Source organism: Medicago truncatula, chromosome 8, assembly GCF_003473485.1.
Source record: "Medicago truncatula cultivar Jemalong A17 chromosome 8, MtrunA17r5.0-ANR, whole genome shotgun sequence".
NCBI lineage: Eukaryota > Viridiplantae > Streptophyta > Magnoliopsida > Fabales > Fabaceae > Medicago > Medicago truncatula.
In genome coordinates this window covers 35,970,612-35,997,683 of record NC_053049.1, presented here as the reverse complement: position 1 = coordinate 35,997,683, position 27,072 = coordinate 35,970,612, and the positions used below count along the sequence as shown (strand labels likewise).

The following is a 27,072-nucleotide window of genomic DNA, read 5'->3' as shown; positions in this document are numbered from 1 at the left end:
TCCACTTGAACTTACTTATCACGTTGTATTCCCGCTTGAGCTATTCCTGGATCAGGTCTAATGTCATCCAGACTTTGTATATATTTCTTTTTATTTTATATATTTTCTACTTTCCCAAGAAAAAGTTTAAAAAGAATATTCTCAGCATAAAAATATATTATTTAATCATAATTATTTTACCAAATCTTAAAATTAATAATATAATAATAAAAATGGTGGTTTCTGATCAAAATACCGGCATAATAAACAATACAAGTAAAATTAACATGGGCCTAGCAAAAAGAATGTAAAATTAACATGGATCTAGGCAAACAAATAATGAAATTTATTTGTCTTTTTAATTCACCAAAAATTATCTTTTTAGTTGGAAAAAAAATTGAGTGACGTTTTTGAAAGAGCTGCTTTATTACACATATCAAGTGCGAACGTGTAAAAGATAAAAAAAAAGAGAAGAAAAAAGAGTATGAAAGCCGGAATCTGTGTAAAAGAATTTTGTTTTCTCTTATATGGTGATACCTTCCCCTACTTGCACCTGAAAATGGTTGCTACCAACACAACTCAGGAGTAATAGTGACGATAACACATTTTTTTCATAAAATAAAAAATAAAAACGTACTTTTCTATTTTCAATATAATAATTAATTTCTAACGTTAAATATAATATATCTTTGTTGAACAAAATTACTAATATCTATATTAATGTTTCTGTTTATTATCACCTTTCTGCGATCTTTTATTTCAATCCTGTGTGTAATCGAAAATTAATATTATTTATTTTTTTGTTGGTCAGGTAGTTTAGTGGCTAAAATTAACCTTATAGAGTGAATAAGTGGGGTGTCCGGGGTTCGAACCCCGGTCTCTGCATATAATAATGTCCCAGCAACTGAGCTATGTTCACGGAACATTTTTAATTCTTTTTTTTTTTTATAAATGAAATCTAATATTTTTACCAAAACACTAAAAAAAACAAAATAAAGTAATAAAATAATTAACGCCATGTCATCTTCACTTACTTTTTCCCCAAACACAGAAGCACTTTATTATACCTAGGTAATTGTGGTCACTATATATGTTTATTTTATTTTTCAATAGCCGCAGAGAACACATACTTCAATTTCAAATCCTTTTACACAAACATTTTTAATTCTACATAAAATTTAACACCCATCCATCCACAACACTCATCACTCACATGGTCTCCAAATCACTTCTCTCTGCATGAATTTTCCCCCTCAAATTGTTAAGGTATATTATCATTTACAACTGCTCCCATTTCATAAATTTTTGCTTAGCTAATGTCTATCTAAATTACGTTACAATATTTTGGTTGTCAATTTTGGTTCAATTTTGATGGTGAACCTATTTTAACTTGAGGTATGTTCATAAAATTTATTCTTATAGTCAAATTAACAAAGTCTTCCTAACTTGGCTAGAAGAAGAACAATTTATATTTTATTAGGAATTTTCATGCATCAATGATGATATAATTGATTGCATGAAAGATCGATGTTGATCCTCCATTATATATTTATCTAATTACACTGTTTCATTAAAAAAAATTAATAACTTCAGATCTTGGTTCGATTTTGCAGATCGTGAATTAGGAGGGTTTAATATCGTGCTCATCGTGGAGGCAATTCCGTAGTTTTCGTTTCAATTTTTCAGATCGTGGATTAGGGTGCTATTTTTCAGATCGTCGTTCAATTAAAGGTTGAATCTTTTCTCATGATGCTTTTTAAGGTCATTTGATTTTTAAAGATTATTAACTTTGATTTACATATAAGTTTTTTTTTTTAATATATGATGATTATTTTTTTTATATACCAAATTTAATCGATGATTTGATTTGGGTTTTCAAGTGTGATGTACTTATCAAGTGTTTTAGTTATTAAATTGACTATTAATCTGGTAGTTAACCTCTTAATCAATATTTAACCATGGTAATAAAATATTAAATTACTAGTGATTAATCTAGTAATAAAATTTTGTTTTTTCAATAGCATAAGAACATTTTTTTTAAAATGATGTCTAAATTATTATTAACATTTATCAGTAAATAAATTGTTGTAGAAGTTAGAACACATTGATTTTATGAGTTATATGTTGCTATATAGATTGTTTTGTTAGTTTTTTTTTGCTGATATATAAACTTTTGTGCTCGAAGATATCTAATTTTGACTGTGCTCGAGGAAATCATAGCAAAATTTATATAAAGAACTAATGTTTCATCATACATAATTCAGTACAAAATATTGTCAAACATCAGTCATACCCGTCCTATAGCATATTAAAATGGTCTAACTAATATAACTTGAACTTGCATTTATTGATTAACCTAAAAAATTGTATTGTGGTGATCCATTAAAATTTGAAGTTATATATGTAATTTGTGTTTTATTTTCAGCCTCTTTCATTGAAATTTTATATGTATTTGTAGTCTTTTATTAATTACTATATATAATAAACACTACATTATCTTACTTTTTTTATGGAATGATCTTTGATGGAAGAGTATTAGATTAGACTAATCATGGTTATGTTTCCATGTGTTCAAAATACACATTTTGAAGAACTCCTTTGTGTTGAAAATCGTCAAGAAGACATACTGAGTGACGATTCGTTACAAGACATTGTTGGTGAAGATTCATCTAGTGAAGACCAAATGAATCCGTCTGGCCATAAAAGATTCGAACAAATCACCGCGGATAAGTTTCAAGGCGAAACATCACAAAACAACAGAGATGAAGTAGATGAACCTGTGGCTGTGTGGTTCAAGGTATATATATATATATATATATTTACATCTTACTATAAAAATTTAGTTGTTTACTTTATGTTTATTTATCTTTTGTTATAGAAATAACTTATAAAAAGAAAGTGATGCATGTTAATTTGTGTGTCTTTGTCTTTGCAGTGGGAAGGGAAGTGGAATGCAGGCATCAAATGTGCAATGGCTGATTGGCCATTATCAATTGTGAAAGCCAAACCAACTCATGTTGATGAACAAAGCAAATGTTTCGTCATTTTTTCTCCGGAAACAAGGAGTTTTTCATGGGTTGATATGCTTCTTGTTCAATCAATTGATAAGTTTCCTCAACCTATAGCATATAAAACTTATCAAGAAGGATTGCAAATGGTACAAGACTTGGGGATTGCGCGACAATTTATAATGCAAAAGCTCGCTGTCGAAATGCTCTACATGGTTGATCAGCTTCATCTTAATGTATGCTTTTGGTGGTGCTATTTTCCTCTTCTCCATACCCCTATTTTTATTTTTTTTATTTTTTTTGTAATCTCTACATATTTTTGAATTTTTTTTTACATTACATATAGGCTTTGAAAGAAGATTATCGTAATGCGATGGTTTGGAAGCAATTTGCTATGGAAGCTTCTCGTTGTCAACATTATTCAGATCTTGGAAGAATGGTTCAGAGGTTGCAAAAGGTAAATTTCTATTCCTATAAGCTTAAATTTTTTATTTCTTATCTTTGTTGTATTTTGACAACTTTTACGACAATTAATTAAGGTAACGCATAATTTGTGCATTTTTTTTTTTTTTTTGTAGCTGAATATGTAGTAGTAGTTTGAAAATTTCACAACTACAAGTATTTTCAATTTTCAGTTGATAAATGTTTAAATACCATTATCATGGTTTCATTCAATTAATATTTTCATAACTTCCTTATTAGGAAGCTGAGGTAGTATAACATATTTGTTTTCCTTTTACAGAGTATAATGCAACAATATATAAAAGACAATTGGAAAGTGCATTCCTCTGAGTCTTGGGATGAAAGATGCCAGAGTTCAAACAGTGCTGAAATAATAGAGCAGCTTCAGGAGGTAATTTATAATTTTGGCATCTAATTTATGAATTGAGAAAGCAAGGAATTTTATTCATGTTTGAATGATCATCTGATAGGAAACTGAATTCAAAGAAAAGAAACAATTATACTACTGAAATGATAATAGATGCATTACAGAAGATAACCACTGTAACCTAAGAGTAAAACTCCTTAGAAAAGAGACATTTTTCTCTGTCTAAATTCGTTGTTATTTTATATGAAAGTTATGCTATCAATTGTGGGCTCACACATAACAAATTTTTTATTCTTTTTTATCAAAACAACTGTTTGTTTAAATTTTTCTATGCAACAATGTTATAGCCACTATTTGACATTATTTTGCACTAAATAGTGTATTGCAGAACGATAGTGATTTTTGTTCAAATTCTGCTACGCTACAATGTAGTCATAACCGCTATTTAATATTGTATTGTCAAATAGAAACCACAGCAACACGTTAGTGCTATAGCATTAAGGATTTTGATGAATCTACTATGAAGTCCTAGATGGGTGCAGATCCTCTCCATTTGGTGAGGAAATGGCCATCACAATTTCCTTTAATAAAAACAGGACACGTGGATAAGTTGAAATCAATGGTTCTGATTCATTACAAAACAAAACATAGAAATTAGAAAGCCTTGCCCCCCCCCTCTGAGTTCAGCCTTCCACACCACACCTTCTCATTCCGTTTCAACATCGCCAGTCTTGTTTATGAAATTGCCATCGCTGCGCTCTGACTCGTCTTCGTGTTGTCATCGTTGTGTTGTTCTGTCTTGGTGTCACTGTCAGAGGACTCTTCTTCTTGAGTTGTATATGATCTGTATCATCATTGATTCTGTTTATTTTCCATTGGTGGTCTACCCATGCCAATTCAAATTGGTCATGATTTATGAGTAAAACCCATTCAATGTTAAAGAAAAGAAAACAAAGGGGAATTGAAAGATTACAAGTTATTCTGGTAAGTGAAGGTTACATTGCCGACGACGAAGGTGTGGCAACGGAACCTCAGTGCCGACGGCTGCGGAACCTCAGGCTAGGTTGGGTCGCGAGATGAAGAAATAATTTTTTTTTATGGAAGATGAACAAATAAGTTTTTTTTTTGTTCCTTATATAAAGTTTTTTTGATTGATATGTGTGAAGAAAAATATGTGAGCCATTGATATCTTAATTTGCCACATGTCTTGTTTATGTGAAAAGAAATTGAGATGGCCATTTCCTCATAAAATGGAGAGGATCTGCACCCGTCCTAGATAGGGTTGGACAAATATCTGAGGCCTGACCCAAAAAAAAAATAAAAAATGGGAGAAATGAGTGAAACATGCGGGTGTAAACGGGTCACGGGTCAATGAGTCTTAAATTCGGTTTAGATTGAGTTGTTACGGGTGGGTTCGAGTCGAGAAATTCAGACCAACGGTGACCGAACCCGACCGAGTTAGAGAGAGAGGCTTCCACACTCAATCAAAGACATTCCAATCGATACCATCAGGTTTTCTTGAGTTTACGATACAATCGATTTCATAGATTGAACTACATTTCCCTCATTATCACATTCCATAATCGAAATCATTTTAAAAACTAGAGACAAAAATAAAGGTAAAAAAAAAGAGGGGGTTACCTGCAGTTTACAAAGTGAAAACGATGAGAACTTAACGTTGACAATTACACGTTTATAGTTGTTGGGTGAAGGCTGAGGATTATAAATAATGCTTCCACCATAATCAAGGGATAAAAGGATCTCTCAGACAAGGGGTATAAATATCAGGGTGTCGGAAACCTCGCTTCAGAGTGTTTTTTACAGACATCCAAGGGTCCAGCTCCAGTTAACCTTTGAGAAGCAATTGTTGGGAACATATTGGAAGAAGTAACTTTAAGTATAAGATAAGAACCGTTGAATCTCTAATTTGAAAAGTCGTCAATCATAGACAGTGTGATCTGCCGTTTTCATATAAGGATATGTGTGAAACACACACAGACATGTCTTCTGCAATGTGTTATAGCGTCATGCTAACAATTATGACGTCGGCTAAAGGGGGGAGAAACCATATCTCTAATGGACTTTAAGCACCTCTTAGTTAGGGGGTTGTGTGTTACCATAATAAAACGCCTTTGCAAACGCCATAGCAAAATCCCGATACTTCGACAATAATGTCTTTAATCAATCACTACGCCGCCCTCCGGCTATAGGCCTCGTGCTTGGGGCTATGTACCGCCATTTCTGAAGTTAGCTATTTCTTGATGGCACTTTAATCAATCACTTCACCCCTCCAAGCCTCGTGCTTGGAAAACTTTGTACCGTTGTGACAATTAGGAACCACGTGGCCGCTCTATGGGATAGGACGGACCCATATTGGCGGGGTCACTATAGCTTACCCTTACCCCATAAAGGCTACGCCACACATGTAGGGACATCTAGTGAACCCTCAAAGCATATAACTGAAGTGCCTACTTCCAAAGTCATACTTCGACAAAGACTCCCCTCTCTTTTGTCATGCGACCAATAACTAATGGTAGGAGGTCGAAGAGGGGGTAAGCTGGCGTGGGACGTGAAATAGAAGCAGTTACATTTTCCTCTAGGTCTTGGCTACTACATGCATCAAGGTGAAACACATTTTGAGCACTACATTTTAGGAAAACTTCTGAATCAATCACATGCAAGTCAAACACCTTTTGATACCACTATTTAGACACGCCATCACGAAGGGAGTCTAAAATATTGAGGATCATCACATTGATCTAATAGCAACTTCGCAAATGGTTTAAACACCACATCTTCATCCAAAACATATAGTATATTTTTGGATCAAGGATTTTGGAAGACAAAATTTAGGTCTATGTTTGGATCAAGGATTTTGGAGGACTAACTCTAGTAATGAACAAAGCAATTGAATAGTTCTACTTGTATTAATTGTGTTAAACTTGTTTAATTATTAAATGCTGTGTTTTTCTCCCTTTTAGAGCATGATGTCTGGATCAACCTCTAAATAAGATCACCTTGTGTATATACTTTGAATATTCTCCATTACTAAGATGTATTCTTGATATATCTATTATCACTCTACAAGAATTTTACAAAGAAAAAAAAAACACTATTTGAACTCATAAATGAATACATGAGCCTTTTTTTTTAAATACCTAATAACAAAAAAAAGGTTCAATACGTTTGGTTGACTCGTTTCTTTTCCTCTTGTTCAGGAATTGTTTGATTCTATTTTGTGGAATGATGTCCACACTCTCCGCGATGCACCGACACAACAAAAATTAGATTTTGAGCGGAAAACAGGGAACCATGATGTAATGAAATGGTTTTCCACATTTATTTCCTTTTCTAGCAACAGTAGCACACATCAACATTCTTTTAGTAATGATGGTTTGCACCAAGCAAGTCTTCAAGATGGTAGCAAAAGGCCTAAACTTAATGTTCGCCGCGCAAATACATTTTCTAGACAAGAAGGAATTGTGGAGGTACCTGTGGAAACTGCGCTTCCTAGTCAATTGATCAGTCCATTGAGTAAAGTCGCAGTTCATCCTGTAGATTCTGAGATGATGTTTAATAATGGGACAATATCAAGGTATGTGAATGAAATGGATATTCAAATATCTGTAGAACCTGATACAAAGGATGATGCTGAGTATCGACGATGCCAAGCATACATTGAAGCCAAGGGGAGGCAATGTGTGAGAATGGCAATTGGAAACGATATATACTGTTGTGTGCATTTCTCGAGGAAAAAAGAAAAATGTGCTAAAGTTCTTACTCCAATGTGCTGTGGTAAAACTATTGCTGGGACCAAGTGCAAGCATCATTCCTTTCCCAGTTTTCCATTTTGCAAGAAACATATGCGCAATGTTGAGGTGAACAAGAGCTCAAACTGCCATACATTGAAGAGGAAGGCTGAAGAATTTTGTAGTGGTTCAAAGAGCCATATCAACAATGATTTTCTGTTGGTGCATCCAGAAAGTTCATTGGAGATCGATCCAATGGCGTTCACTGGTGATGATGATTATGATGATGATTCTTTCTCTGCAAAGAACATATTAGGTGAAACGCTCATGCTTTCCGGTAATGATTACAATGAAATAGAGACTCTTCACCAGACAGGTTCTCCCAAATATGATAATGATCGTGATAAATACTCATGTTTTGATAATGAGAATGCTAATAAGTGTAAGATCTGCTTTGAAGAATTTTCTAATGACCAAACACTTGGCGATCATTGGATGCAAAATCATATAAAGGAAGCCCATTGGTTATTCAGAAGTTATGCTTGTGCCATTTGTTTTGATCCATTCTCTAACAAGAAGCTACTGGAATCACACGTCCAGAATAGACATCATGTGTCGTTTACTGAAAATTGCCTGCTTTTACTATGTATTCCTTGTGGTAGTCATTTTGGAAATATGGAGGAATTATGGTTGCATGTTAAGTCAGTTCACCCAGTCGAATTTAAGCTTTCAAAAGCTTCTGAGGAACTAACTTTGCCTACCAATGATGATCCTCCTATAACAATTGGGCAGGGAAATGAAGCTTCTTTGGACAATAATAATTTTGAGAACCCAAGTGGTTCGCGGAAGTTAAGTTGCAGGTTTTGTGGTTTGAAATTTGATTTACTGCCTGATCTTGGACGTCATCATCAAGCTGCTCATATGGAACGCGGTCTAGCTAGGAGGCGTTTGGCAAAGAGGGGAGTTCGTTATTATGCTCACAGACTAAAAATTGGCACACTTAGCCGTCCGAAATCCAAAAGATGTTTTAAAAAAGCATCAAATAGGATCAAAAGAAGTGCTCGAGTTAATTTGAAGAGAAGAAATCAAGCAAGAAAGTTAAATGAGACGGGGGAAACATCCATGCAACAACCACATGTAAACGAGACAACATGTATTGTTGAATTGGAAGAATCTCAATGCTTAGAAGTTGCAAATACTTTGTTTTCTAATATTCATCAAACTCAACCGCAACCTAAAGATCTTGATATTTTATCAATCGCTTGCACTGCATGCTGCAGAGACAATCTTGAAGCCTCACTGAAGGAGAAATATGGATATTTGCCAGAAAAGATCTATTTGAAGGCAGCAAAACTTTGCAGTGAGAATGAAATTGTTGTGAATTGGCATCTAGATGGGTTCATTTGTCCTAGAGGATGTAATGCATTGAATGAACAAAACCGAAAGAAAATATATGCAAATGCATCAGATCCTGCAAGTATTGAAATGAACCAAGATGAGCCTCAATCCATCATCGATTCAAAATATACAAGATTAGGATCGTCGCAGAAGGCTATAAAATTGTGCAATGACATAAGCTCTGGGATGGAATCAACTCCTGTGATTTGTGTAATGGATCTACAAATACTAGACTCTCTTTGTGAGCAAGAGCAATATTTAAATCTTCATAGACCTTGGGAGAGCTTTACTTATGTAACAAAACCGATGTTTGGTCGATTGCCAAGTCTTGACTATGAGGTATTTAATTTTGACTTTATTTTTATTTGATAAAGCTAATCATATAGGAGTAAATGTCTAGTATACTAAACTAAATGTTTCTTATTTCACTTATAATTGTGTTTAAGAAATAAGCTAAATTGGACCAAATTCTTCAAGAACTCATTAACATTCACTTTATCCTTATAGTTTTTTTCCAGATAATATTTAACCAATTGTGTTGTTAGCAGGGTATGCAATTGAAATGCCATTGCTCATCTTCTACCTGCTGTCGTGAAACTTGTGATCATGTATACCTTTTTGATAATGATTATGATATTGCAAAAGACATATTCGGGAAATCAATGCGCGGCAAGTTTCCATATGATAACAATGGTCGAATCATATTGGAGGTAAAATATTCCATTATTTGTAAGCTGCCATTATATCCAAAATTTGTGTTTTTCCGAATATTATAGGCATTGATTGGTAACAATAAATCAAGATTATACTAAAATCCTAACATATTCATTGTGTAGGATATTTTATTTAGTTTTTAAGAGTCAATTATGTAGCATATTTGCCTTCTTTATATATGTATTATTATTAATTTATGAATATCTTTCTCCTATACTGGAAATTTCTCTACAAAACTACAGGAAGGTTATCTTGTGTATGAGTGCAACGAAGAGTGCAAATGTGATAAAACTTGTCCAAACAGAATATTGCAGAATGGAATTCATGTTAAGTTGGAAGTTTTTAAAACAGAGAAAAAGGTGTCCACTATTCTTCTTTTGCTTAATTAAAAATGACTCTAAATGCTTGTTATGTTATAATATAACTATAACTATCTGGTTCGCAGGGATGGGGTGTAAGGGCTTGTGAGGCTATTTCGCGCGGCACATTTGTGTGTGAGTACATTGGAGAGGTTTTAGACGAGCAAGAGGCACGCAACAGACGTGAAAGGTTTACATTTCTTTCAAGATATAATTTCATTTAGTTGGTTGATGATTCTTAATTTTTACTGACATGGTCTGTGTCAATACCAGATATGGAAAAGAACATTGCGATTATTTCTATGATGTTGATGCTCGTGTTAATGATATGAGTCGATTGATCGAAAGAGAGGCTCGATATGTCATTGATTCTACTAGATATGGAAATGTGTCTAGGTTCATCAATAACAGGTGAGCATATATTTGAGAAGACAAAAAAATAGAATGGTCCAATTTGTTCATTTTTACTTTGCAACATGATTAGAACTTTGCTATTATTTCCTTCCAGAAATTATAGATTTGAAATACATTAGAAATGTTTTCTACACATTTAATAACTTATTAGAAATGAAAAAGTAGAAAGGGTTTGCCTAACATGTGCAATATTGCACATGTTAAGGAAACTAAAAGTAGCAACCTTTTATTGAAAAACAACAACCATTTATTAAAAACCCTTACAAAATATAAGCTATTTAAAACAAAATTATTGATGGTGTGCTCTTTTTGTTATTTCAGCTGTTCACCTAATCTTGTGAATTACCAAGTTCTTGTAGAGAGTATGGATTGTAAACGTTCACATATCGGTCTTTACGCAAGTCAAGATGTGAGTACACATCTCTATATGCACTCATCACTTATTTTATACGAATGAAAAATTTCCTTCATGTTACAAATTAACGCTTCATTATTATGCATTAGGTTTAACTTTGTTTCTTTTTAACAGATTGCTAAGGGTGATGAATTAACCTACAATTATCACTATGAGCTTGTGGATGGAGAAGGATCTCCTTGTCTGTGTGGATCTTCGAAGTGCAGGAATCGCTTGTACTAGAAGCTAAACATTATTTCTGTTGTTGTAATAGTATTTCTGGATTGCCCAGTTGAGGGAATAAGTTAATTGCTTAAAATTTGAAGTGTCTAATAAGGAGATTATGTATGTGTTCTGTAAAATTGCATGGTATTTTAGACTTGATGTGTCCTAATCGATGTGACATGTTGATTGTTGAACATCTCAATGAGGAAGAAAACCTTTGTGAATCCAAATAATTTATGGTTTGGTTTTGGTATACTTGGTTAGATGCATGATCTGTTTCTTATCTATTACAAATAAAAATGATTTTGATATAAAATAATTTAGGAAACCTTACCGTGCTTTGTGCACTTTTTAATTACTTTATTCTCAATTTTTTCTCAAACTAAATGCAAGTCTTTCTGTAATAACTAGGAATGTTAGGGTTGTTTATCTTGCCTTTCTATTTTTTTGGTTAAATAAATCACAAAATTAGGTTGCTTGAGAATTTTCTGAGGAGTATTGTTGAATGTTACATTTCATTTATAGAGGTTTTTTAGATTTAATTACCTTTTTGTTTCTTAAATTATTTTTGAGGTTCAAGTTTGTCCTCTAATCTTAAAGTGTCCCTTTGGTCATTCAAAAAGTTGGTTTGTGTGCTATAAAATTTACAATATATTCTTAGTCTACAATGCTTACTTACCATGTCAAACTCACATATGGAATTAGAGTGAGTTGGTTTAAAGGTTTGGACGAAGTTGACCAATATGGATTAAGGGAGTAAAGCTGAAGGACCAAATTGATACTTTGTAAAGTTAAAGGATTAACTTGAACCTTAAAAATAAGTTAAGGGATCAAAAAGGTAATTAAAACTTCTTATCTATTTTTAGTGTTGGTAAACAAAGTGCAATATACAAATAAAAACAAACTGAAACCTGAAACAGAATCTTTGGGATAAAATTCATCCCATGAAACTAATTATCTATTTCTGATTTCTGGTGTGTATAAAATTCAGTCCTTGATAATTGAAATTATGGTAGGGCATGCTCACATCCAATGAATACAAACATTCATTTTAGAGTCACTTTCCAAATGTAGTCGTTGTTTCATTCACATCTGAAGGAACATAGACTGTGAGCAGACCCTACCATAATTTCAATTATCAAAGACAACTTCTGTTGCCGGTTTCGTAAGGCCCCAATGAATTATTAAATGATAATACTTACAGAATCATGGCGAACCATTGTGATTTTAGTGCAAATCACACTTTAGGACTATAACTTCATTTCACCTTTTAGGACCACAAAAAAGACAAAAGGTAGCAAGTAGCTGAAAACCACCAAGACCAGCATCCCTGCATCCAAGGTACTCAATTAATTCAACTAATTAGCATAATTAAGATTTGACAAAAAGAGTTTCCACCTTTTAAACACCTCACCATATTTTACTACGTTTGAAATATCCTTTTGAACATCAGAAGCAGCTTCCATCTGAAAGAATATAGATATAATAACGAATATGCTTCCTACTTTCTCCCTAACAACTCTCTCACTAAGATCCAGTGACCAAAACCCTGCTATTTCATACACATAATCTTCAACCACAACTTTGCTACACAATAATATTCCAATCCATATAGTAATTGTGGCAATTGGTTTGTTCAATTTGATTTTCATGATGCAGCTATTGAGATTAATGAGGCAGGCACATGAATAGAGGGGAAACCAAAAATACCAATCTATGCAAATTAAGAAGAAGAAAAAGCATACTTCAGAAATTGACATAAATCAGAAAGATTATAGTATAAATTAGTGAATTAGATATATAAAGTAGTAATACCAGGGTCATTTAACTGAACAGAGGCTGAGTATGCAAAAAGTGTAGACATTAGTAAAGAACACAAATTGAATAATCTTGATGATGATGTTGCCATTCTCTACTGTCCTCTGGAATAAGACTTCAAAGTTCAAACTAGGGTCTACTCTAGATCTCAAGTAGTTTTTAAAATGGTAAGTCAAAGTTCGAGGCCTCAAGAAAATAAGAGATATTCCTATGTTATAAATTCCGTTTATTTTTAAGATTTTTTTGTTCCTTTGTTGTTTATAAAGTTCAAAATAATATTAAGGATTTTTTATTGCAAAGTTTCCGTGATTTCTAGAAGCTAAAAAATGGAGCTTTTGCGTTGTTGTGGTTTTTTGCCGCAATTTTCACAAATGTGCCGCACATCCAAACATACGCTTAGAGTGACAAGTAAAATTGAACAACATGAATCATTAACAATGGAAAGGGTAACAATAAATATAATAGATAAAAATGATAGAACACTTGAACATCAAAGTGATTAGCAGATACAAAAAGCAACAATAATTGCTCTCTTCAAAACACACAAAAACAAACAGAGCGAAACTCGAGATCTTTCAAATCATAGAACTCATGAACTTCTTGTACAATACACTTCCTTCTTAACAAGAGTAATGATATTTGTACAACTATTTTGTGAAAACTTTTGGGACAACATTCTTCTTCTCTCTTCTTATTGGTCAAAAACAATAGAGAAAAAGAGAGACAATTAGAATACAATGTGAGTATGAGAAAGTTGTTCAAAAGTTGTTTCAAAATGGTTGTATGAATATCATATCTCTAACAACAACGGCAATCAAGCCTTTATTGGGTTGGCTAATGTTATATCATGAACCATATTTTGGTCCAAGTCATTAATCTTCAAGTATTTCCTAATAGTTTCTCTTATAGTTTTTTTAGATCTTGCTCTGCCTCTGGTGATCTGACTATCTCCAATTGATCTACTCTCTTAACTACAGAATCTATAGGTCTTCTCTCTGTATACTCAAACCACCTAAGTCTATTTTTCATCATTTTTTCTACCATAGGTGTTACCCCAACTCTCTAATATTTTCATTTCTAATCATATCTCATATAGTCTTACCACACATCAAGCGCAACATCCTCATTTCTGCTATGCTTATTTCATCCTCATCTTAAGCAAGGACAAAAATTAATCACAAAGAAACCATAAGGCAAATACAAAAGCAAACCACCCCATCATTCATCCCAACTTCAAAATATTTTGCCTAAACTACTCCATACTTTGTTGTGACAAAAAAAAAGTTAGCAGAAATAAAAACAAACAAAGCATTTCAATTACATTAAACACAATTGTAAAGAAACCTCACAGTAAATAGAAAAAAAAAAAAAAAAAAAAAAAAACAGTTATTGGTGGTAGAAATGGTAAACTATAAGATTTTCAACTTTATCCAATCAAGAGAAAATTATAAGTGTAAAACTGGAAATTGGTATTAAAAACAATACATTAAAAGAGGTTTTAAATTTTTAAAAGAATGAAGACCAATTCGGTCCCTTACAATTTAAGTACAAAAAATAAACTCAAATTGCAAGGGACTAAATTGGACCACGAAGAATAGTTTTTGAACATGCAATAACCTATCATCATAATAACCATGCAATTAAATAGAACTACGTAGCGATAGCGATCCCCAGCAAAATGCAATTGTGAAAATATGAAAAAGTAGAATGACAGAAAGAACTTACAATCCACTCTCGACGGAGAGATCAGAAGATCGCTATGGAAAGTTCTGGGAAAATAACATTGCGCGTGTTTGTTTTTGCTCTCTTCAGGCTCATATATTTGACCAGTTTTACAATTCTCTGATATTTACTCTCAAATTTTAACCCCCTAAATTAGCCGTCTGACACTATATGATATTTTTTTGTTTTAATATATGGTTTGGTGTCATAACTTATTTTTGGATTTCAATTTGATCCCTTAATTTTAAAGTGTCTCAGTTTGGTCCTCTAAGTATACATCCGTTTATCCAACTTGTCTTTTATGGTAAATTTTTGTCAAAAAACGTTAACTTTGTCCATGTTGGCTACATGGATAAAGTTAACGTTTTTTGAAAAATACTAACAGAAAAGATCACTTGGGTAAACGGAGGTATACTTAGAGGACCAAATTGAGACAGTTTAAAGTTAGAGGACCAAATTGAAATTCAAAAAAAGTTAAGGGACCAAAGCATGTATTAATCCTATTTTTTTTAATTTATTTTTTCAAAAACTTCTACTCCCTCCATCCATTAATAGGTGATACTTTTGTAATTTTATTTTTTTTATGACGAGGAAATTAAAAGACAAGAAAATCAAACTGGCCAATCCGTTGCCTAAACATCCCAGAGGTATCCGCAAGCATGGTGATATCCAATTGAGGAGGAGAAGTTCACATCTTCAAGGAGTCGGTATTAGTTGCACCAAATTTAGTCAACCAGTCAGCATATTTGTTCCCTTATCTTAAAGTATGACTAAATGAGATTACCCATGGAAGAGAAGAAAGCTTCCTAATGAGAGAAAGCAAAGTTACATGAGGATGAAAAGCCTTTTGTTTAGTATCAACAATAAGATCCAAAGCTACCTGAGAGTCAGATTCCATGATGATAGACCTATAACCAAGATCTCATGCCAACTGAAGACCCTTCCAAATGGCTGAAAGTTCAGTAAACAAATTGGTAGCTCTTCCACAAGATCCGGAAAAACCATGAATCCAATTCCCCCTATTGTTTCTCAAAAGACCTCCAAAACCTGCATTACCAAAAGAAGATTCGTCCACATTGATTTTAATAAAGTCTTCTGATGGAGGATTCCAACGCACCTGGCGAGTCGCATGACGTTTATTTGTTGGGCCAAGAGCATGAACCATGGAAGAATGATAGGATATTATGTTATTTACTGACTCCCAATTAGCTTTCCTAACATTTTGAAAAATCTCTTCATTTCTATTCCTCCAAATTTCATAGCAGGCAACTATGAACCTAGGACCTGTCTCTCTAACAGCATGACGTTTGAACCAAAGCTGACAATCTTGTATGTAGAAGTCGTTAGGATAAGTAGGACTAAGGTGCCTCCAAATATTCTTTGCCATATGACAATCACGAAGAGTATGTATATCGCTTTCAACAAATGCACCACATCTTTGACAAGAAGTATCAGAGGTAAGATGTCGTGAACCACGAAAGGCATTGGTAGGGAGGCTAGCATGCATCACCAGCCAACAAAAATGTCTAAGATTTTCATAAACCAGAAGCCTCTAGATCCAACTCCAACAATTAACTGGCTCTACTTGTTGAGTTAGATTTTTGTAAAAATATATTGTTTTAAACTTACAGACTTATTTCACTTTTTAATACAATGTTAATATCATTTTTATGTACCAAAAAAAAAAAATCATTTTTATCACTCTCAATGCAATATATTGCATTTTGCATTTTACATTTTTGATAATGAAAAATGCATTGATACTTGACAAGAACACTTAAAATTATTTTTTTCTCTCAGTTATTTATACATTTTTCTTAATAAATATAAAGTGAACAAATGTCTCGCTTAATTTAGGACGAAGAGAGTATATGTTATAATTTTGATAAAATATTATGGATAAAAAAAGATAAGTTATTTTGGCCCCTAATATGTAACGAGTAGTCGTCCCTTAATGTATCGAAATTTCAAAATAGTTATTGAGTGTGCATTTCATTAATCAAAATAATCTCTGACATTAAAATACTTCATTAATATTATCGTATTAGTCCTTCAATATACTTACTTATTATTATATCAGTTATTATATGTACTTACTTATTGTCATTGCAATCTCTATATGAAAAAAGTTATTGTGAGTATCGATGAATTATTTTAGAGTCAAAGACTATTTTGACTAATAAAGCACATAATCAGAGACTATTTTGGAATTTTGATACATTTGGACTATTATGACTACTTCTTACACGTTTAAGGACCAAAATGATTACCCTAAAAAAAGTGCATACAATACACCAAAATGGTATGACCCCTTTTTTGAATCTTGTATATGTGGGAGCTTTAGTGCACAAGACCGTCCTTTTTATTATAGGTCAAAAAAGTCAAAATATCAATGAGGAGCTATTAGATACTAAATGGGGTAAACTTTAGAGGTTTAAATCGAGCAATTAAAACTCGAGGGGTCTAAATTGAGCGATTGGGATTTATTTTAGGGTTAAATATATTTTTGCTACTTCAAGGTTCATATTTAATTAAAAAATTCTAATTTTTTTAGGAAATTTTTTCATGATATTCTACACATTTCTAAAAAAATTTATTAAAAAATATGAAGGTTGGACATGAGTTGACTAAAAAGTATGGACCAAAGTAGTGATGAAAACTTTGGAGGAACTAAAAGACAAACAAAAATTTTAGAGAGATTAAAACGAAAACTTTGTATATTTATAAGGACGGAAAACATATTTAACCTTTTTTTCTTTTAAAAAGCGCCAATGTTAATTGTTGAGTTGATTTTTTTCCTTATTCCTAAAACTTGAATCGGGATCTCCAACTCATTAACATTTAATTCAAACTAATTAAACTACCAAATACCCCAACCAATTAATACGTTGGAGTCAAAATCAAACAATTATGAAATTTAATGATCAAAATATTATAACTTTTCATATTAATCATCTTAAAAAAAACTTTTCATGTTAGTCTCTCAACAATTTTCCTTTAATTTTTTTAGTCTTAAAGAATTTTAAATCACCATTTTTTTAAGAAGTTAAATTAATCCTTCAAACTGACATCAGAGAAAATCGAATTTGAGATCTTGAGGAGGAGTACACTTTCAAGTTTCAAGTTAATGTCAGCCGACCCTTTCTTTTAGTCAACAATTGTCCTTCTTTCGGAAAAAAAAAAAAAAAAAAACAAAAGTCAACAACAATCATAAACACCTTTTCCGTCAAAAAATAAAACGATAAACACCCTCTAGAAAAACAAAAACACTTCAAATTATAGTTTAGTTCTCGATATAGCAAGACCCAAATTCACTCATTGTTCTGTGTTTCCCTTCAATCAATTTCAACACTGCGAGGTTTCGGAAGAGCTATAGGGGTTGCTCACACCACACTATTTAATGGTAAGGTTTTCATGTTCTTATTCTGTTATGCTTCTCATCTATCTATAGTTAACTAAAGGGTTGTTTCATAACACTTTGTGAATTTTTTTTATTTTAATGTTTAATTTCTGCATATTTTGATGTAGATTTGATTCCTTTGTTGACCCTTTTGTGGAAATAATATAAAAATTATTATTTTTTATGTTTTCATGAAACTACTACAGTGATTCAACTTGGGGGGAAAAACAGGTTCAGCGAAAGAAAGGAACACAATTTGCTAATAGTTACTTCAATTAATGTTTGTTACATTGAAACTTGGAACTTGTTTGGTTTTTTTTGGTTTTTCAACTCATATGGGACAAACCAACATTAAGAATGTTCCAATAGCTGTCCGCCACCACAGGTTCAGCCGAAAACTAGTATTCAGAAAAATCCGGTCACGGTGCAAGTGAGTGAAAGAGGAGGTTCTGATGATCGACACTGTAGTATTGATTCAGAATGGTTTTTTGCTGAACATCTTTAGCTGTTGAGAGAGTATCTTCTAGACCGAAAATTGAAATCATGCCGAGAAAGGTGGCTATTGAGTGTATGAAGGTTGTTTTATTAGGGAAACTAGGATTTTCTGTCAAGTTTAGTGTGCATAGGGATGTTCTGATAGAGAAGAGTAGTTTCTTTTCTGAAAAGATTTCAGAGCAATCGGATTTGTATTGTCTTCAAATCAGTGATTGCGAGGATGTTGATTGTTGAAATATATGTTGAAGCTGTTGGTTTTATGTACTGCAAAGAAATGAAACAGTGGCTTATGAAACAGAACGTTTCTTGCATTCTTCGAATTCTCAAGGTAATTTTCTACAAGACTGTCATTAATTTTAGTGATTTGGTTTTCATTGCATTTACATACAAAATGCCACTAGCAACTGCATATTCATTTGTTATGGAGCATATACAAGTTTGAGTTAAGGAAATACGAATAATTTTGTATTATTTGTAATACTGTAATCGAGTATGGAAAATTATGATTATGAAATGGAAGCTTCTGCAGTGAAATAAAAACTGGTGACTTATAGTTGTTTCAAGTATAATACTTTTAATGCAATTTATAGATGCACATTTTTTGGGAGACCTTGATTATTTTTGTTACATGATCTGTCTCCATTCTATAAAGAGTTGCATACAAACTACAAAGTAAACTTGTGATGTAAATATCATTTATATAGATGGTGATAAAACAAACCTTTTGTTGGAATTAGAGAATTTTTTCAAGCTATAGTTAATCGGTAAAATACTCGTGTACTCTTCAAAAATATATACATAATTGGCTTGTACTACTTGTATGTCACTACTGATGACACGGAATACAACACTTGCATTGAAGGTCATGATATAATCAAGGAAAGCCCCAAATTTTGTTACATAATCATGATGGTAATTAAGCTGTATTGTCTTTTATTTGACAGTGGTAAAAAGGTGTGTTGTCAAGTTGGCATGGTTTATTTAGCAGCATAATTATTTGTTTTGAAAAACATGCTGGAAATTTGATGTGCATATTTCTCTACCAGTTGGATAAGCTAACTTTGGATCCTTGTTGCAGTTAATTGAATTTCTGAAAGGCTTGGTTGGTGGAGTCATGTTCATTTTTTCAATCCATGGCTGTGAATGCATTTCTTGGTTGTGCAAGTTTCTCTTGGCCTCATATTCCACCTTTAGATGTCATGGCTTGGCTAAAACTGTGTGGACTAGTGGGTCTGCTAATTGTTCAAGGAACTGTAATGGCAAGTGCTATTTCATTGGTGGAAGAGTTGCTTTTCAGGTCATGGAATCATAATTTCAGGGCTGGCATTTTCTTTCTTGCAGAGGTTTGTCTTCTCTCTAGAATTATGTTTTCCCTATGTTATTTATGTATCTACTATACATGCATTACACTTTTTACAAGACAATTAATTGTTTTTTTATTCTTCCTTCTCCAAGAAATCTTGTTAAAATATCTCATTTTTTGTTTTCCGTATCTTTCTTTCTTTTGGCCTTGTACGCTTGTTTGTTCCATTGAAAAATTGAGAGAAAAGAAGTGTTTGAAAGAGCGAGAGATTGAGATGAGATATGTACAAGGGAAATGTCGTAGCACATAAAGTATTTTCTTGGATTGCTGCACAATGAAAGTTGGTCTAGTTGGTGAGGATTCCACTCATATTGTGGGTGAGTGATAATATGCAAGTACATTTATAAGCGCTTTTTGAGCTTTGGGTCTTTCCCTGCCTACGAGAGTTTTAGAGACTCAACTGACCCAAATTAGTGTTCCATGTATTGAAGCTGCAGTGCATCACATGTTTTTTTTAAAGGGTCAAAATCGATTCTTCTTAAAGTTGATCGTAAAAATTGACTTCTAAAACCTGAAAATCGGTTCTTCTTAGTTTGTTTTCCAGATTTTTTAATCTCTGCCTCAGAAATTCATTTGCAAAGCCTAAAATCGAATTTGAACCCCAGAAACCTCCCAAAACGTAGCACAACAAGAAAACACTCATCACAGAACATATAATATAGCAACTCATTTGACATCAAACATGACATATTTAATACGAATTACACACATTTAATAGAAACACCAACAATTAACACTCAATAGCACATGAACATCATATTTAAACACAATAACCAATTTAAGGACACGTCATCAGAAATTAGCCTAATCTGTTGTTCCCACAACAGTCTAAACACAGCTTTGCAGTCGCTTAATCTGAGGATCACGGGACATTCCTATTTAATATAAATAAACCGTCACCCGTTATATTCCAGAATAAACCCATTTGTTACATCAATCGACGATTCACTTTCCACACATATCTGTGTTGACAGAATTTAAACACAACGTTTCGACTCTTAAGAATTTGATAGAATACAACAAAGATAAGAATATGAAAAAGTGTATTTTTGAAACTATAATCAAAACATAAATCAACGATCAAAGGATGATTCTGATTGATGAGAAGTAATAATACATTGACACTCCCTGAGTTGGGTAATCCACAACAACGAATGGAATTGGAGACGATTGAGAATTGACACTTTTGTGGTTTTTGAGAGTTTGAGATAACTGATAGCAAAACACTGATTTTCATTACTGATTCAGTTGAAGGAATCTGAATTCAAGTTTTCTATTTTCTAAATGATAGAGTTTCAAATTTAAATTTGGATTCAAATTTTGCATAAAATGTGGAACATACATTGTTTTCCTGTTTTGACTGATAGAAATCAATTTTTTGCAACCAAATCTAAAGTAGTCTCAAGCAACAACGACAGACCTAGTAACTAGCAAAGCAAAACCACAAGCATAATCAAAGATCAAAGACAAGAGAGTAGAGGGATCAACAAACCAATATTTGTTTACCCAGTTCGTCCAATGTGACCTATGTCTTGGGAGAGAGCAGCTCTTCAATCCACTATGAAATGAGTGATACCAAAGAGGTTAAAAGAAATTAGCTCACAAGCCCTCAAAGCACAATACCTAATTTCTACCCATTTTTCAAGTCACTCAAACCCACATAGAGATCCTAAGAGAATCAAGAGAGAAAACTTTTTTATTCTTCCTCTAATGAGATCTCACTACCCAAGGTGTTTTTTTATCTAAGCCAACTTTCTTGTCAATTTCTTTTCGATAACATTACTTAACCACTATACTCATGATGGGCCTGAATAAATTATTTATTTTTGGACCCCTAAAATTTTGTGATGTAGCCAAGCCTCGACAGGCTTTGGGCCAACCCTGTATGAATTATATCTTTCAACTTCTTTGTGATCCCTCTTAGTTCGTTTCAGTTCATCATATTTATTGAAAAGCTAATAGTTGCGCCACCTTTCAAATCTTGGTCATGGTGGCTTGTTCTCAGTTAGTATCATAGATACTCCCTCTCCTCAATTCAGGTTTTTGCTTCATTTTGAAGCTATTGGCAGTAGTACTCTCTGTATAGTTCTTTAGTTTTTCTTTTATTTCCATTCTACATCACTTGTGTAAAAGTATATTGAAATTAATAATATAATATGAGAAAATGGCAGTTTATCATTAAATACGGGCATAATACCGGCTATATATTATTATCTTAACTCAAAAAATTGTCCTTATTGGACTATTTTTTTTTTGTCTTTGACCAATTTGAAAACCGGTGCTACCAACACAACTCAGGACTCAAGAGTAGTAGTAGTAGTAACGTTTTCTTCTGACACACCACACTTTTCAGTTGGTTTTGGCTCATAAAAACTAATGAAGGTTGGCTCAGTTGGTAAGGAATTGACTCACCCGTAAGGTAGTGGGTTCAACTCTCGCTTCCATCCATTCAACTCCTGGGTTCAACTCAGTTGGAGAAATAGTTGATTCATATTGGATGTCAGTGTAAATTATTAATTTACACTGATAGAGCACATCCATTCAACTTTTAAAAGATAACAATTAAATTAATGCTAAAAAAAAAAATCTTATTTCCATCCATTCAACTTTCCAAAACAAACCTCCCCTAGGATTGAAAAAATAAATAATAAAATTAAATTTAGTCAAAAAGAAACCCTAGGTTATTATTCCAAAAAAACCCTAGGTAATTGTTGTATATATATACTTTCGCTCACTTTCATTAGCCGCAGCTGAATGAGTGAACAGCACCTTTCATTTTACATAAAATAAAATTTCCAATCCACTCCAATTCATTTCTCTCTGCATAAAATTTCCCCCTCATTATTTTTTTTTAAGGTAGTATACTATTATTTACAACTGTTCCCCTTCATGTTACTACTACTACTACTCTTGCTTAGTTAACGTGCACCTAAATTTTGTTACAATATATTGTATAGTTTATCCTTATAAAATGATCTTATAGTCAAATGAAACAAGAATAATAATTATATTTTATTACAAATTTTCATGTATCAATGATATAATTGATTGCAAAAAAAAAAATAAAAAAATCAATGATATGATTGATACCCTATTTGATATTTTTCTAATTACCCAGTTTATTTTTCTAATTATCCTTGAATCTTGATTAGATCTTTGTTCAATTTTACAGATCGTGGCCTTGATTAGGGTTTATCATTGTTCTACTGCTGGAGTACAATCTGTAAGGGTTTTGCGCTGTTTTGAATGGGCAAAAGATTAAAGGTTGAATCTTTTTCATGGTTCTTTTTATGATCATTTGATTCCTAAGGATGATTTGATTTAATTTTATTTATATACATATAACATAACATATAAGGATGATTAGTTTTTTTTTGGGTATAAAATGACGAGTATTTTTCCTCATATACCAAATCTAATAATCAAAGATTGTGAGATCTGGTATATAAGAAAAAGCACAGATGATTAGATTTGGATTTTGGAGTGTGATGTACTTGCCCAGCCCAGTGTTTTAGTCATTAAATAACAAGATCTTAATTTTTTTTATATAAAGATTAACGAGATCTCAGTTATTAGATCATTGCAACGACCGGGATATTAAATACTTTAAACTAGCTAAAACTATATTTGTTTCTGCAGTTGGATAACTTTTAATGTGCAGTCATATATTTGTTTTTGTTTACTGTTCGTACATATTATCTTTTTTGCATGAGGATACATAATTTTTATATTGACTGTACAGTTCTGTTAAATTCCAGCTATAGAGGCATTATAACATAGCAGAATTTGTTCAAACAACTATTGCGTTACAATATTTGATAGTCAGTACAAAATATTGTCAAATAACAGCTATACCAGTTCTATGGTGTTGTGGCATAACGAAATCTAAAAAAATGGTTGTTATTTTCCGTTCAGTTAACAACATTGTAAATATGTTTTGTCAAAAACAAACGTGACTATGTATTTAATTTTATGTTTAAATAATGGATTTGATTGTTGTGTTATTTAGTAATAAAAGCCCTATGAAGTATGAGGTTCTATCTTGATCTAAAAATGACTAGTTTCATTGTGCAATCTAGTTATGATTTATGAAGCTATTTATACCAAAGCTTTATGTCATTTGTGTTTTATTTTCAGCTTTTTTTATTAATTACATTGTAATAAAAACTACATTAGATTACTTTTTTTCTTCTATCATGGAATGACTTTTGAATTTTGATAGAACAGTGATTAGATTGGAGCAGTCTTCATGGAAATTCTGTATACCGGTTGCTCTGAGACAAATCAAGGAGCAGCTTACGGACCTAATGAAGAACATATTTGCGTTGAAAATTGCGAATATGATATTTCAAATCTTGATGGTGAACTCAGTGACAGTTCATTTGTAATGGAAGGGCTTCATATGGATTCATTTAGCTTGCTAGCTGCTACTAAGGGTCAACAATGTCAAGCATATATCAAAGACAAGGGAAGGCAGTGCGTGAGAACCACAATTGGTAACAATAGATACTGTTGCGTGCATTTCTTAAGTAAAAAAGAAAGGCGTGTTAAATCAATCACTCCAATTTGTGGAGGTACAACTGCTGCTGATACTAGATGTAAGAATCATTCCCTTCCCAGATTATCTTTTTGTAAGAAACATCTGCACAAAGCTGAGATGGGTCAGACCTCAAATTCAATATCTCGTACATTAAAGAGGAAAGCTGAAGTACATTGCAGTGGTTCCCAGAGCCTGATTTGCAAAGACTTGGTGTTCGTACATCTGGAAAGTCCATTGGAGATCAATCCAGAATCGGTCATCAATGATGATGATGATGATTCTTTCTTCGCAAAGAACATCTTTGGCGAAACGCTCAAGCTTTCCGGTAATGATCAGTGGACAGGCTCTCCTAGCTATGGTAATGATCATAATGAAGACTTTTGTATTGATAATGAGAATGCTGTTAAGTGTAAGGTCTGCTTTGAAGAATTTTCTGATAACCAAACACTTGGCAACCATTGGATGGAAAGTCATGAAAAGGAAGCACAATGGCTGTTCAGAGGTTATGCATGTGCCTTTTGTTTTGATTCTTTCGCTAACAAAAAACTATTGGAATCACATGTTCAGAAGAGACACTATGCGCAGTTTGGTGAACACTGCTTGCTTTTTCTATGTATTCCTTGTGGTTGTCATTTTGGAAATATGGAGGAATTATGGTTGCATGTTAAGTCAGTTCACCCTGTCGAATTTGAGCTACTTTCGAAAACTCCTGAGCAACTAATGTTGTCTACCGGTGATGATTCTCCTAAAATGATGGAGCAGGGAAATGAAGCTTCTTTGGGCAATGATAATTCCGAGAATCGAAGTGGTTCGCGGAAGTTTAGTTGCAGGTTTTGTGATTTGAAATTTGATTTACTACCTGATCTCGGTCGCCATCATCAAGCTGCTCATATGGAGCGCAATCTAGCCAACAGGCGCTTGGCAAATAGTGGAGTTCGTTATTATGCTCACAGACTAAAATCTGGCAGACTTACCCGTCCTAATCCTAAATTTGAAAGAGGTTTGGAAGAAGCATCAAATAGGACCAGGAGAAGGGCTGAAGCTAATTTCAAGAAAAGAAATCAGGCAAATAAGTTGCTTGAGATGGGAGAAATATCCATCCAGCCGCCTCATGCAGATGAATTGGAAAAATCTCAATGCTCAGAGGCTGCAAATACTTTGTTTCGTTGCAGTGAGAAATAAATTTGTGGGAATTGGCATCAGGATGAGTTCATTTGTGCAAGAGGATGCAATGTACAAAACCCAGTCACTCCCTTGGCATCACTTTCAAATGACCACCTTAAGGAAAAATCTGCAAATACATCAGATCCTGCAACCAATAAGTTGGACCAAGATAAGTTTCACTCTGTCGTCAATTCACACCATATTTTAAGTTAGGGTCGTCGCAAAAGGCTATGGTGTTATGTAAGAACATAAGCTTTGCGACGGAATCAACTCTTGTGATATGTGTAGTAGATCAACAAATACTAGATGCTCTTTTTGAGCAAGATCAATATGTAAATCTTCCTAAGCCTTAGATGTTTACCTATGTAACAAAGTCGATGCTTTATGGATCGCCTAGACTTGATTATGAGGTCTTTATCTTTTGATTTAATTTTTTTATGATCAAACTCTAATCATATAGGAGTTCATTAATAGTATATACTGAAATAAATGTTTTGTCTCATTTATTTATCATAAATAGTTCTATATAGTTGTGTTTTATAAAGGAGCTAAATCGGACGGAATTCTATCATCGAGAACTCACAGGCATACAGATTTTGACATTTTAATAAAAAAATTGAGCTAGAGAATATTTTTAAGAAAAAACACTTTATCCTTATCGTTGTTTTTCCGGACAATATTTAACCTACTATTTTGCTTGCAGGGTCTGCGACTGAAATGTTATTGTGAATCTTTTACTTGCTATCATGAAAATGTGATTATATATATACCTTTTTGGTGATTATATATAGCATCCCGATATTTAACCACATGATTGTATTTTATTTTATTTTTAAAATACTTAAAAACCTTTGCATAAAACATTCACGATCACCTCTTAATTTAAACGAGTAAATCTTTTATTTCAAAAATATTTTTCAAAAATGACAATCGCAATCATTGCCTCATTGTATAAACCATTTTCCAACAATGAGATCACAAACCATACACGTTGCAAGGGAATAAATAATGTAATAGAATTCATTTCTCATAAAATGTATCATTCGAAGTGATAAAATTTCAGAAAGGATAGAAGGAATAAAAGAGACTCTACAACCCAACTCTAAGCTGATTCTGAACTTCAACTGGGGATGATAAAAATACATATCCAAACATACATAACATGTTATATGACATCAAGAGTAAACACTCCACACCATAAATAACGCACAATTAACCTAGCAATGAAGACTCTACTTGTGTGATACAACCCATATGGATTATGAAATGCAAATGATTATGAAATATAATCTACTACACATTGGGTCATGCTTTTCTCATCGATATTGCACTGTATAACACTTCTCTCATTGATGTTGTACTATACTTTTCGACTATTGAGGTATGCTTCTCTGTAATCGACATTGCACTATGTGGTCACTTCTCTCGTTAATATTGAACCGCGCAATCCATGGATACATGAACATATTATTGTCATCTTAATATATGCAAATACACACCA

At 32.9% G+C, this 27,072-nt stretch overlaps 3 protein-coding genes across 11 annotated transcripts in view; 2 read left to right on the top strand and 1 right to left on the bottom strand.

Moving 5' to 3' along the window:
• Positions 1 to 14,729, bottom strand: part of LOC25501648 (uncharacterized) — a 33,489-nt gene extending 18,760 nt beyond the window's left edge. Inside the window, exons 1-4 of one of the 4 annotated variants that reach the window (XM_024771843.2) lie at positions 14,613 to 14,729; positions 12,885 to 12,991; positions 12,484 to 12,783; positions 12,272 to 12,399 (exon numbers count right to left, since the gene is read on the bottom strand). In XM_024771843.2, the coding sequence (XP_024627611.1) occupies positions 12,320 to 12,399; positions 12,484 to 12,783; positions 12,885 to 12,978 (474 nt within the window). In that variant the 5' untranslated portion in view covers positions 12,979 to 12,991; positions 14,613 to 14,729 and the 3' untranslated portion in view covers positions 12,272 to 12,319. Of the gene's footprint in view, positions 1 to 4,398; positions 4,661 to 12,271; positions 12,400 to 12,483; positions 12,784 to 12,884; positions 13,519 to 14,612 lie in introns of those variants that run through there. The other 3 variants (XM_024771845.2, XM_024771846.2, XM_024771842.2) reach the window with 3 other exon arrangements.
• On the top strand, positions 2,115 to 11,416 carry LOC11409723 (histone-lysine N-methyltransferase SUVR5). Its single transcript, XM_039829156.1, has 11 exons — positions 2,115 to 2,776; positions 2,915 to 3,223; positions 3,334 to 3,444; positions 3,730 to 3,840; positions 7,035 to 9,302; positions 9,512 to 9,673; positions 9,920 to 10,036; positions 10,123 to 10,226; positions 10,310 to 10,447; positions 10,772 to 10,859; positions 10,980 to 11,416. Exons 1-11 carry the CDS (start codon positions 2,531 to 2,533, stop codon positions 11,085 to 11,087), a joined length of 3,762 nt encoding a protein of 1,253 aa, XP_039685090.1. The 5' UTR covers positions 2,115 to 2,530; the 3' UTR covers positions 11,088 to 11,416.
• A 3,105-nt stretch (positions 14,730 to 17,834) lies between the features above and the next one.
• On the top strand, positions 17,835 to 26,081 carry LOC25501647 (histone-lysine N-methyltransferase SUVR5). 6 transcript variants are annotated; one of them, XM_024773633.2, is made up of 5 exons: positions 17,835 to 18,012; positions 18,216 to 18,832; positions 19,583 to 19,847; positions 23,040 to 23,131; positions 24,095 to 26,081. In XM_024773633.2, the coding sequence occupies exon 5, from the start codon at positions 24,117 to 24,119 to the stop codon at positions 25,587 to 25,589; it is 1,473 nt and encodes a 490-aa protein (XP_024629401.1). In that variant the 5' UTR covers positions 17,835 to 18,012; positions 18,216 to 18,832; positions 19,583 to 19,847; positions 23,040 to 23,131; positions 24,095 to 24,116; the 3' UTR covers positions 25,590 to 26,081. The 6 variants fall into 6 exon arrangements, with proteins under 6 accessions (XP_024629401.1, XP_024629402.1, XP_039684865.1 ...); XM_024773634.2 differs by having other exon boundaries at positions 24,090 to 26,081; XM_039828931.1 differs by having other exon boundaries at positions 23,040 to 26,081.
• Positions 26,082 to 27,072: the final 991 nt, after the last annotated feature.